The sequence below is a fragment of the Rutilus rutilus genome (assembly GCF_951802725.1).
Source record: "Rutilus rutilus genome assembly, chromosome: 14".
NCBI classification, from domain to species: domain Eukaryota; kingdom Metazoa; phylum Chordata; class Actinopteri; order Cypriniformes; family Leuciscidae; genus Rutilus; species Rutilus rutilus.
In genome coordinates this window covers 21076499-21089559 of record NC_140219.1, presented here as the reverse complement: position 1 = coordinate 21089559, position 13061 = coordinate 21076499, and the positions used below count along the sequence as shown (strand labels likewise).

Below are 13061 nucleotides of genomic sequence, written 5' to 3'. Positions count from 1 at the left end.
CGGCTTTATTTCACTTTAGGAACTTTTGTTAGATATTGTATATTTGTTTAAATCAGGCACCATTCTGCGGCACCTAAGTAAGTTGTTTTATCCAATGACATTGCAGCTTGTATGTTGTGGGCGGGGCCAGTAAGTTGAATTGAATTTGTCACATTTGTGCTCCCTAAAGTCTGAGATGGAGGGAAGCGTATCAAATGTAGAAGTCTGTAATTTAGCGTACACTGGAAAGTTTGATGAACTTAAAAGTTGCGTCTTGTCTGACAGCTCACTAGCGACGAAAACAGACCAGGTAAGTGAGAACGTGTTGGTGCTGTTGCACAGTGGTTACGTTAGCATGATGCTATGTTGAAGTTTTTCCATTGAGTCTAAGATGTTTAAGTGATATGCCATGTTGCTGCTCCATACAGGACTGCAGGACTGCTCTGCACTGGGCTTGTTCAGCTGGACATGCGGATATCGTGCAGTTTCTGTTGGATCTTGGTGTTGAAGTGAATATCGAAGATGATGTGAGTCAGCATTGTTTCATCGGACATTCCAGACGCCTTATACTGCGTCAGTGAATGTTATTGCTTTTAAACCTTATTATTACTGCTCTCCAAAGCATTCATAAGTGCAGTTAATGCAAGGCATCAATATTATGTAGTCAAATGTCTTGATGGTAGATACTTTGTCATTCACTGCATATCCTCTTGGTGGAGTTCTTTACCATGTTATATGTCATTCCAGGCATGTTGGACTCCTCTTCATATAGCAGCATCTGCTGGGAGAGAAGAAATTGTCAGATCTTTAATATCCAGAGGAGCTCAGTTGAACTCTGTGAACCAGAATGGTTGCACGCCACTACACTACGCTGCATCCAAAGATCGATATGAGGTAGATTTTACGTTTGTCAGCTCTTTATCTTCATCAGAGGGTTCAATTATTACATAAGATCTTTCTTAAAATTGCAAAGAGTTTAGTTTAAGTTTTAGCTTTAATTGAACTTAGTTTAACTTTGTCACAGAGCAGAAATTTGTCTTTGGCTCTGGTATCATACATATATCTATATGCATAGATCCATGCATCCACATTCATTATATTAAATTAAGTTATATAAAACGATTACTTTTTCTTGAAATTGTGAAACATTTTTCTTTTATCTTATTCAGGTTTTATATTAATATTGCCTGGTTGCTTTTTTATCAATCAGTTATATTAAATTATTACATACATTTGTTTTTCTGAAAATTGTATAAAAAAAATAAATAAAAAAAACATTTAAATTGCATTATCTTATATTCGTTTTATATTAATATATTGCCAGCTCTTTTTTTTATTATTATTTTTTTATCAAAATTATTACCTAAATCTTTCTGGAATTAGTTAAACTTTTTACATTTTAATATTATCTTGTATTTTGTATATATATTTTGCTAGCTCTTTTTAATCAAAGTTATATCAAATTATTACATAAAGTCTTTCTGAAAATTGTTAAATGGTTTATTTTAATATTATCTTGTATTCATTAATGTATTTCCAACTCTTTATCAAAGTTATATTAAATTATTACATAAAACTTTACTGAAATTTTTTAGACATTTTCTATTAAATTTATATATTTGTAATTAATATATTGCCATCTTTTTTTTTAAATCAAAGTTTGCATTTAATTATTACATTAAAAAAAATCAGGAAATTGTTAAACGTTTTACATTCATATTTTCTTCAATTAATTTTTATATGAATATATTGCCAGCTCTTTTTTTAATGAAAGAGTTATATTAAATGACTACATAACATTTTTCTGAAAATTGTGAAACTTTTTTTTATATTAATATTATATTATGTTAGTTTCATATTAATATATTGCCAACTCTTTTATTTATTTATTTATTTATTTATTTATTTATTTTTTATAAAGTTATATTAGATTATTACATAAAATCTTTCTGAAAAATGTGAAACGTTTTATATTAATAATACTATTATCTTGTACTTTTTAACAGATAGCCCAGATTCTGCTGGAAAACGGTGCCGATCCTAATGCAACAGATAAACTGCAATCCACACCTCTGCACAGAGCATCTGCTAAGGGCAACTACCGACTCATTCAGCTTCTTTTGAAAGAGAGCGCTTCTACCAACATTCAAGACTCAGAAGGAAACACGCCACTGTAAGTAGTGCAGAACCACTAGTGTTATTTTTCCTCTATTGCTTATGATTATGTGTAGATACCTCCTCAGACCTGTTCTGCATGAACTGTTTTTATTGTTTTTGCCAGTCATCTTGCATGTGATGAGGACCGAGCAGAGGCTGCAAAACTCCTTGTAGAACATGGTGCCAGCATCTACATTGAGAACAAGGAAAAGATGACGCCTCTACAAGTGGCTAAAGGTGGCTTGGGATCTATGTTGAAACGGGTAGTAGAGGGCTGAAGGATCCTGAGTGGAAACGGAGCGACGCAACTTTTGATTAAGCTGCTGTTCAAGTATGATGAATACTTGTTTGTAAGGGTATTGAAAAGAAACAGTAGAAAAAATGCTTTTAAAGATGTCTGCTGAAGAACGACACTATGATCAGCTTTCTCTTTATGGTAGTTAAAAAGCTCATGACTTGATATGTCAGTCATTTTTCATGCTTTTTATGGGGTACATGAGTTTCAGGCTTACACATAACATTCTGATTATTATTTATCTAGTTCAGCCATGAATGCTTTATTTCTGTTAAACCTAAAGTTGATTTTGTCATTGCTTTGTCACTTAAAATATAATTTCTAGTTTTGTGTCCGTGTGCGAAGGTCATGAGACTAGTGTATTCTTCCATCTTGATGCTTATTTTTTTTATATGGGAAATAAATTGTAATTGAATACAGGTGATTGGTGCAGTCATATCTGAGTGTTGTATTAAAAGGACACACAAATGATTACATAGACATGTTCATGTTGACTTGTACACTACCATTCAAAAGTTTGTGGTCAGTAAGATTTTTGTTTTTGTGAAAGGAATACTTTTATTCAGCAAAGATAAATGAAAGGGATACTCCACTTTAAAATGAAAATTCTGTCATCATATACTCGCCCTCATGTTGTTTCAATCCTTTATGAATTTCTTTCTTCTGCTAAACAGAAAGAAGATATTTAGAAGAATATCAGTAACCAGACAGTTTCTGGTCTCATTGACTTCCATAGTATATATTTTTTCCTACTGAGGTTCCTTGCTGAGCTTTCCGGTCGCATAACTCAAACAACTGACAACTGAAATGTGGATGAATGGCATGACAAAAATGTTACCCACCTACATGTATTCATTTCTGATTTTACTGAATGCAAATAGTGTCATATACTTCTCTCGGCATAAATAAGGATATTTCTGGAGGACACACAAGTATGAAGTAGTAAGTTTAGGTATGAGGTGCAGAGCCAGTGGTTGTTCTGTAGGCAAACATCAGTGCTATATATTTGATGCGAGTGGCAACCAGTGCAAGTTTATGTGAGGTTCCCTCTAGGCTCGTTCAAGAACACTCGCTGCTGCATTCTGGATCAGTTGCAGAGGTTTGACAGTACATGATGGAAGGCCTGACAAGAGAGCGTTACAGTCTTGCCTGGATGGAATAAGCGCTTGGGCAAGGGGTTGTGTAGCATGCTAGTAATGGCTTGATCTTCCTATAATGTTGTATAAGGCAGACCTGCGGGACCAGACAGTTCTAGCAATGTGCTCTGTTAAGTTTAATTGATCGTCAATCCTAACTTCCAGGTTCCTGGCTGCCCTGAGCCCTGCATGGGAATTGTTTCTGTAATCCTGATTTCTGACCATTACCGCGCGCTCCCACAAACGTTCTGTTGCAGCTTGTAGGAATTGTGAAAAATTACACTAACATTAGGGCTATGCTGAACATTCAAAATAACAGGGATAAAACGGTAACACCTTACGATAAGGTCTCATTTGTTAACATTTGTTAATGTATTAACTTACATGAACTAACAATGAGCAGTAAGCCTACATTTGTGACAGTATTTATTAATCTTTGTTAATGCTAAATAAAAATCCAGCGGTTCATTGATTGTTAGTGCAAAATAGGTTTTATTACTTTATGGAATATTAACATTATATTTATTTAATGGAATACATTATTTTGTCCTGTAAATTTAAACTCAGTCCCATAAAACCTAAAATGTTGCTTTTTTTTTTTTTTTTACTCTAAAGTGTTGAAACCACAGATGACCCTGGGAACATATCCTCCCATACCAACAAATACAAGAACTGTTTAACAATCCAACCGTTCAATCTTTATATTCCATCTGAATTACTGTATGTCCCATATGTGACTCTCACTGGTTTCATTGATAAACAATTTCTCTGGTAGTAAGGAATTCAAGAATGTCAGTTTGAATCACATGCGTACACCCTTGATTAAATTAAACGTAATATTGTAGTGCATATGTACTCCATAACTGTATACTGCTCTGACCCTTCTTGACATTGAGTGTACAAGTTCATGACAAATTCTTATATACATTCTGTTAAACTCCTGGAGGATGACATACTTGAGTGCCCTGTTTGATGGGGAGAGTTGTCTCTACAAAATCCCCCACTTGTCCACTGATGGATCTTTACCTTAAGTTGAATTTAATGGACTTTTTGTTTGTTTCTCTTCAGTTCAGTTCCATTTTCCCACTCATCATTTGTTACCATGGTTATTGATTTATTAGTTGTCACCTGTTGTCATTGAGTTCATTCGCCAAGTGTAGGGTGCGCGGGGCACAACCTTTTACAACAAATTATCACAACAAATCACAACAAACTATTTTTCACAAGCAACATACACATCTCTGCTACAAATGAACACTTTAGTTGTTTTGTTGGACCTACCATTTTCATACAGTTGCACTGAAAGTGACAGAAGTGTAAATGTTACAACTAACCCCATATGCAGGGTTAATTGCAACAGACAGAGGGGTTAGTTGTAACACACATAATTCAGTACTATTTTATCTGTATAGTTTGATATTGTTTGTACATCTGTATAGATAGATATCCATAACTCCATCCCTCATCCAAACATCCTTCTATTCTGGATAAATAGATAGATAGAGATATATGAAAGGGCTGCACAGTTTTGCAATAAATAAATAAATAAATAAAATCAGCAAACATTGTGATTGGTATTGAATTATATTTGTGTGTGGCAGCTGCATGCAAAATTATTATTATTAATAATAACAGTAATAAAAATAAAAACGAGCTCAAAATCACATTTTAAAGGGTTTATTGCATGAAAAACAGGCTTTTTAATAAAAAACAAGTGATCAATGCATAGTTAACAAATGTAAAAAAAAAAAAAAAAAAATCATACTTTGACATTTAAATTCCAACATTGTGAAAGTCCAACAAAGTCCCAAATGTGGCAAAATAAATACTCAAACCTGAAAAGTTGTGTGGCTCCCTGTTTTTATTTCATTATCGTTGTACACTTGGCGGCTTGTAACAATGTGCTACAACTACGCTGTGTAAAAAAAAATGTAATGGTGTTATAAATAACCTTTTTAATAATAGTTTATTTTCATTAATATTAGTATCTTCATATTATTCATATTAGTATTATTAACATTATTTTTATATATTATTTATGAATATTGTTTTTTTAGCCTCTATCTGCCTGGTCTTATAATATTTTGTTGCCTCTGTTTGGGTTTTACATATTAAAAAAGGATGTTGTGTCAATTAGGTACTTTTACTTTTTATTGACATGGTAATTTGTAGCAAAAACGTGATACGGATGTAATGAAGTTCCAGTGAAATATCTTTACAATGCTCTATATATATGATGTCTTTACATCCTTCATTATGTGTGTATTCTGAGTGACAATTTCTCTCTGCAGATGATGAGGTTATGATACGGGACTGCATCTGAGAGTTAAGAGTTAAAGTTTGTCTCTTCCAATTGATTATGTAAAAACAATTATATTTATGAAGGCCAAAATTAGCAAAAATGGTGTTAAAAGGAAAAGGTGATATAAAGTCATGAAAGCTTTAATGTTTTCTGGGTGTTTAGGCATTAAGTAATAATTAAAAAATATGGATCTTAAATTCATTATCTCCGTTACTTACTTTGCGGAGAAGAGAAGATGAGTGTCCCTAATTGAAAAGAGCTGCTCACACTTACATGTTCTGTTAAACTAAAAAGAGAAAAAGACATGACTGATAGGAAACCAGTTACAATTTTTAAAGTTAAAATTTATAGACATTTTAAGAAAGAAATCATTTGTTGAGAGTTTGTGTAGTTGTATAGCTGCATGAGCTCCAGAAAATGAGGTGGCTTTGACAGTTACAGATTTGAAAAACAAAAGGCGGGAATAAAGAACCAAAGAACCATTTCAGAATATGGTTCTTCAGGATGATACAGTTCTAAATAGAACTGTTACTATGTGTAAAGAACCTTTAAAGAACCATCTTTTTTTTTACTTTCTCAGTTTGTGTAAATCCTATTAATTGGGGTTCAGGGAATTTCTTTTCTTTTGCTATGGTTAAATAATGGTCAGTGATATCTTCCAAAGATTTTTTCATTTTGAAAAAAAGAAAAATAATAATATATATATAATAGTGTTGATATGGCAACTAGTAAATACACCAAGTTTTGTCATGCAAGCATTGTGTGGAAAGTTTTAAACCGTGTGTGTTATAACTAGCCCCGCTCACCCCATGTATGAATGTGTGTATATGAATGTAATCTGGATTTACTACATTCGCCATGTTTTTCAATATAGAAATAGTTGGATATAAAAATCTAAGGAGTTTGTTAAACATGCTTTAAACACCAACTTTTTTTTTTTAAGGTTCTTAATGTTCATTAATGAGCTTTTCTTTTGTTCATACCTTTTAATATTTTAAATAAAATTTTTGTAGTAGACTGTTCAGATTATAGTCTTTTGGTGCTGACCATCATATAGTTCAAGAAAGAATGAAGTCTACATTGAATCCACAAACACTCTGATCAACCTAAACATAACAGTTGTAATAGGGAGAAAACATATCACTGAATCTATAATAAAATAATGTTCTGATCCTGCATTTGACCCTTGTTTCTGAACTAAATGTCTCCATTTCAGTCCCTTGTGAAGATTGCTGTTGATGTGAGGGGAGAACGTTTGTTACAATCTAAACCTGAAACATACTAAACTTTGTTATTTTGAATAGTGTACAATTATGTCTGTGGCCATGTTTCTGAATTAATAAAAAAAGGAAGACACAAAAAGACTTGGGGTTGTTTGTGTTTCAGGGAATTGAGCTGTCATTTTGATATTTAAAATAAGCAATTATTTGGTTTAGCTACTAATGACATGCCCTTATATGGTACTTCATTTAGAATCAATGACTTTCACCTGTGTTATATTGACCGAGTAAATTGGCAGATGCAGAGAAAAATTATGCTGTCACGAGAGAGGTGGAGCCATTCTGATTTACATCTGCATAAATTTGGATGGTAGCACCCTAATGTGTTATTGAAACAAGCTTGGCAATAATGGGGTTTTGGCAGGTTGGATTTGGATTGGTGTTTATTCTTGCACTTGGATTTTCTGAAGCACAATGGAGAGCAAGAGCAGCACATAATCAGAGTCCAAGCGAGTTTAAGCCTAGAACATTAGGTCAAGCTTCTCGACAGGCTGATTCCAGGATGTCTTTGGTTCCCAGTAACGCTGTATTTGCACCACAAAGGTTTCCTGTCCAGACGCCAGTCAGGACTGACTTTGGAAAGTCTTCTCAAGATCTTATGGGTGTTCAATTAAAAGAGCTGTTGCAGGGTCCAGTGGCGAAACTGACGTGGAGCTTTCCAAGTCTACCAGAGGAACCACAGCAGCCAGATGTTCCTTTTGAGTTGCCTTATCCTGTTTCTGCCAACAGTGTAGCTGCTCAGTGTGGAGAGAATTCAGTATATGTGGAAGTGATGAAGGACTTCTTTGGGACTGGGCACCCAATGTTGTCCTCTGGTTTTACACTGGGAGGCTGTACTGCAACTGGAGAGGATTCTTCTACTCAAGTGCTGATCTTTGAGTCTGAACTGCATGGATGTAGTGGCACATCAATGGTAAGGTTCTGTTGTGACCATAATCATAGGTATTATGAACCGTCCATGTGACTGTTCTTCTATTAACCTTTCTGTTTAGGTGAGTGAGGATGAGCTTGTCTATAGGTTCAACATTATCTACACCCCACAAGAGGCTTCATATGGTGTTCCTATTGTCAGGAGCAGTGGTGCGGTGGTTGGTATTGAGTGTCATTATCCAAGGTGAGGATTCAATTAATTCAGGCTCACCGGATGTTCTAGTCCTGCTGTTCATGGGCAAGAGATGACCGCTTGTTTAATTCCTACAGAACACATAATGTGAGCAGCGACACCTTAATGCCAACTTGGATCCCATATGCCTCAATTAAGGTTGCAGAGGAAGTCTTTGTCTTCTCCCTCAAGCTCATGACTGGTTGGTGTAGCCCAGATTTGTAGTATGCTTGTGAATCATCTGTGTTAAGACTTCTTGTTTTTCTTTGCAGATGACTGGAGATTTGAGAGACCTTCTAACCAGTACTTCCTGGGTGACATGATAAATCTTGAAGCATCAGTGAGTTTGTACAGCCATGTTCCCGTCCATGTGTTTGTGGACAGCTGCGTGGCTACTGCAGTCCCTGATGTTGCTTCTGTCCCCAGATACTCCTTTATTGAGAATAATGGGTAAGAGGTGCTACCTCATGAATCCCAGCTTCCAGAAGGGTTGTGTGACTTCTAACTGGGTTCTGTTCACAGGTGCCTGGTTGATGCCAAGCTCACAGGCTCCACGTCTCACTTTATGCCCCGGACTCAAAGTGATAAGCTAGGGTTTCAGCTAGAGGCGTTCAGGTTCCAGCAAGCAGACAGTGGGCTGGTATGTATGTCTTGTGTAACTATTTGTATGATATGCTGCCATGGTGTACAAACAATTGTGTCTGCAGGTCTACATCACATGCATTTTGAAGGTGGCTGCAGCAACCTCTCCAAGTTCTGAACAGAAAGCTTGTTCATTCTCTGCTAATGGGTATGTTGCCTGCTAGATAAGTGTACAAGTGAATTAGCTGCTTTAACTTAATTGAGGGTTTTGTCAGGTGGGTGTCTGCAGATGGTTCTGACCAGGTGTGTGGCTGCTGTGACACAACTTGTAGCATCAGAAGTGGAAGTGATCAACTGCTTACAGGTTTGGATTAACTCTGATAACTTATTGTCATACATGGCTTTAGTTCTCGCTAATCATTTGTTCCTCAGATCTACGCTGGGAAAGAGCATCTGTCGGCCCCATTGATGTTAAAGAATATGGCTATGGCCAAAAATAACTGGAAATGTCATGCAACTTCTGGTGATTTAATAAATGTTAATGCCAATGTTTTTGTTGTCTTTACTAGCACAAATGCTATACTTAAACACATTTATTCAGTTTACATGGTTTCTGTTCAGATATGCACCACAAAAGGCCTATTTCCTACTGGCCTATGTGGGGGGGCATATTGCTCAAGTCATTTATGGGGCTAGGCCTATTACAACACTAAAGGGCATTTCAATAGCATCATTTCCTTTCTGGTGCTTACTGGATGCTTTTGCTTTTTTATTGGGGGTTCAAGTGTGTATGTGGAAACCCTATTGTAATTGATAGAATTTCAAGAACTTGAAACTTTGAGCGATTGTAGTATACCTACCCCTTCTGTCAACAAGGCTCACCCCAATTGACCCGATGGTGGTGCCACTGTGATCAAAAGTATGTAATGGCTCAGAACTCAAACCATTTGTCACCGACTCAAGTGTCTTATACAGCGGGGGGAAAAGTATTGAACAAGTCACCATTTTTCTCAGTAAATATTTCCAAAGGTGCTATTGACATGAAATTTTCACCAGATGTTGATAACAACCCAAGGAATCAGTACATACAAAGAAACCAAAACAAATAAGCTCAGAAATTAAGTTCTGTGTAATAATGTGAAATGACACAGGGAAAAAGTATTGAACACATGAAGAAAGGGAGGTGCAAAAAGGCATGGAAAGCCAAGACAACAGCTTAAAACTATTAGTAATTAAAAAGCAATCCAGCCCCCTGTCCGTGCAAATTAATAACAGCTGGTTCAGTCCCAAATGATGGCCTACAAAAAGGTCTCATTGCCAAGGTGTCACACAAGACACATCTCATGATGGGTAAAAGCAAAGAGCTGTCTCAAGACCTTCGCAACCTAATTGTTCCAAAACATAATGATGGCATTGGTTATAGGCACCATTCTAAGCTTCTGAATGTTCCAGTGAGCACTGTTGGGGCCATAATACGGAAGTGGAAAGACAATCATTTCACCATAAATTTGCCTCGACCAGTGCTCCTCGCAAGATTTCTGACAGAGGAGTGAAAAGAATAATCAGAAGAGTTGTCCAAGAGCCAACACCAAGGTGTATGGCGTTTTTAGGGTAATGTGCAGTGCCATTTCTCCTCCAAACATGGTATGTATTATGGCATCCAAACAATTCAATTTTGCTCTCATGTGACCACACTAAATTCTCCCGGTATTTCCCTGGGTTTTCCAAATGTTGTGCAGCAAACTTTAAACGAGCTTCAACATGCTTTTTTTTTTTTTCTTTTTTTTTTTTTGAGTCTTACAAGACAAAAAAAAAGAAAGAAGAAAAAAAGCATGTTGAAGCTCGTGCATGCGTGAGCGTGCATACAGGCCGTGGCGGTGGAGTGCATTACTTACTGTTTTCTTTGAGACAACAGTACCTGCTATCTGTTTTTGAAGCTCTCCACAAGTGATCCTTGGCTCTTGGACAACTCTTCTGATTATTCTTTTCACTCCTCTTTCAGAAATCTTGCGAGGAGCACCTGGTCGAGGCAAAATTATGGTGAAATGATTGTCTTTCCACTTCCGTATTATGGCCCCAACAGTGCTCACTGGAACATTCAGAAGCTTAGAATGGTGCCTATAACCAATGCCATCATTATGTGTTGGAACAATTAGGTTGCGAAGGTCTTGAGACAGCTCTTTGCTTTTACCCATCATGAGATGTGTCTTGTGTGACACCTTGGCAATGAGACCTTTTTGTAGGCCATCATTTGGGACTGAACCAGCTGTTATTAATTTGCACGGACAGGGGGCTGGATTGCTTTTTAATTACTGTAAGTTTTCAGCAGTTGTCTTGGCTTTCCATGCCTTTTTGCACCTCCCTTTCTTCATGTGTTCAATACTTTTTCCCTGTGTCATTTCACATTATTACACATAACTTAATTTCTGAGCTTATTTGTTTTGGTTTCTTTGTATGTACTGATTCCTTGGGTTGTTATCAACATCTGGTGAAAATTTCATGTCAATAGCACCTTTGGAAATATATTTACTGAGAAAAATGGTGACGTGTTCAATACTTATTTCCCCCGCTGTAGTATGTTGAAAAGAGTATGCCAGAAGTCCCCGGATGGTCTACTATTTCCGTGCTCACTATAACAGCTAATATTGCCCACAACTCATTGCGCTTTGGAGGAGGATCCAGTTCAGAACTACAAACACGAGTAAAAAAAGTTAAAAAACTACAAAACATGGTGTATATGTGCGACCGACAGTGAGAGGTTTTGAAAAAGGTTTGAGTGACTAATCAAAGTTTAACCTTATGAAAAATGTATTTAATGTTATCCGTGTTATATTTCATCTGCAATAACAATGTGGACTTTTATAAAGATACGTTTGGCCATTAACTTTTACATGCATATCATTAATATGAGGAGAGTTCTCCGCGACTGCAGATCAACGTGCTACTGCATTTCTCTCCGATATGGTAAGACATGAAATTAAATTAAACGTGGAGGATTTTAACAGTGACAAGATGATTGACAGGCCAGTTTACTGTGACAGGATGGAACAGAGAGCAACCATTAAAGACGCAATTGTATGACGTGTTAGTATGTACCAAAGCTTGTCTACTTTTTTGCTACACACTCAAAAGTAGGCTATCTACTTTTTCTTCACATAAAGAGTACATACTTTTAGGGCGTAGTATAAGTAGGCAAATTGAGACACAGCAAGAGTATTGCAGCCATGGAAGCCAGCAAACGAACCCGGTCAAAGATCGCAGATTCTACCCGACCTAAAGATCCTCGGCATCCATAATAAGCTCTATGAGCAGACACATATTAAAACGCGGATAAATAGCTCATCAACACAGTGTAAGGCTCGACGTCTTGTATTATGAATTGCACTCATTCGTATTGCGTCCTCTATCTGGCAACCCGCATGAGCATTGAGTCTGAGGAGGAGGGGGCAGGGGAACAACACTCTCCCAATATTTTGAATTTGGACTGCAGTACCCATTTCAACCACTAGCTGTCAATATTACATACTGCACCTTTAAGAAAAAAGGTTCTACACAGTACCAAATTAGGGTTCTTTGGCTTGTAACAATAGCAGAATCGTTTTTGGTAATAAATAGAACCCTTTTAATAAGGTTCCATAAAGAACAATGCTTTGAAAGTGTTATACCTTAAGCCTAGCTAACAATTTGCTAGGAGTTGCTGACATGTTTCAAAATGGTGAAACACTCTTTGTCCAGTATCTTCATGAAATCGTATCAAAACTTTCCACAAATCCACGGGAGACCGTCTTCTGGCAGCGAGAGAAAAAGAGCGGAAACACAACCTGATTGACCCTGACTAACTATGTAAAAGGTCTGTGTTACATTTAACCCCACGTTAGGTTGTGCCCCGCGCTCCCCTATTATAGTCATTCAGTTCAGCGTCCGGTATTGTTTGTGCCTAGCACACTGTTTCATGCTGTTTGCCTGTTACTCAGTGCTTGTTTTATTTAATAAATATTGACTTTTCGTCTTCATCTTCATTGGACTTCAATGTAGTGTTACAGATATGTATTCAGACAGACTTCCTCTTACGTCAGCTGCTGTTAAACATTATAGGTTACTAAAAGGAACTGCTGACGACACATGGATTTTTATGAATGCATGTCGTGTAGTGCTAGTTCCAACCACCAACTTGTCAGCGAAAGCTTAGCTGGGTAAATAGGGTAGTGGTAAAGATAACTTCCACAGA

The 13061-nt window shown here is 36.6% G+C and overlaps 2 protein-coding genes across 3 annotated transcripts; both read left to right on the top strand.

The window, feature by feature from the left end:
• The first annotated feature begins 68 nt into the window (after window positions 1-68).
• Window positions 69-2850, top strand: psmd10 (proteasome 26S subunit, non-ATPase 10). Its single transcript, XM_084429923.1, has 5 exons — window positions 69-289; window positions 408-506; window positions 727-873; window positions 1986-2152; window positions 2261-2850. Exons 1-5 carry the CDS (start codon window positions 176-178, stop codon window positions 2412-2414), a joined length of 681 nt encoding a protein of 226 aa, XP_084286049.1. The 5' UTR covers window positions 69-175; the 3' UTR covers window positions 2415-2850.
• Window positions 2851-7392: 4542 nt separating this feature from the next.
• On the top strand, window positions 7393-9677 carry LOC311304019 (zona pellucida sperm-binding protein 3-like). Of its 2 annotated transcripts, none has more exons than XM_084430822.1 (8): window positions 7393-8062; window positions 8142-8263; window positions 8350-8453; window positions 8524-8701; window positions 8774-8891; window positions 8959-9041; window positions 9109-9197; window positions 9266-9677. In XM_084430822.1, exons 1-8 carry the CDS (start codon window positions 7499-7501, stop codon window positions 9331-9333), a joined length of 1326 nt encoding a protein of 441 aa, XP_084286948.1. In that variant the 5' UTR covers window positions 7393-7498; the 3' UTR covers window positions 9334-9677. The 2 variants fall into 2 exon arrangements, with proteins under 2 accessions (XP_084286948.1, XP_084286949.1); XM_084430823.1 differs by having other exon boundaries at window positions 8587-8701; window positions 9266-9383.
• The last annotated feature ends 3384 nt before the right edge of the window (window positions 9678-13061 follow it).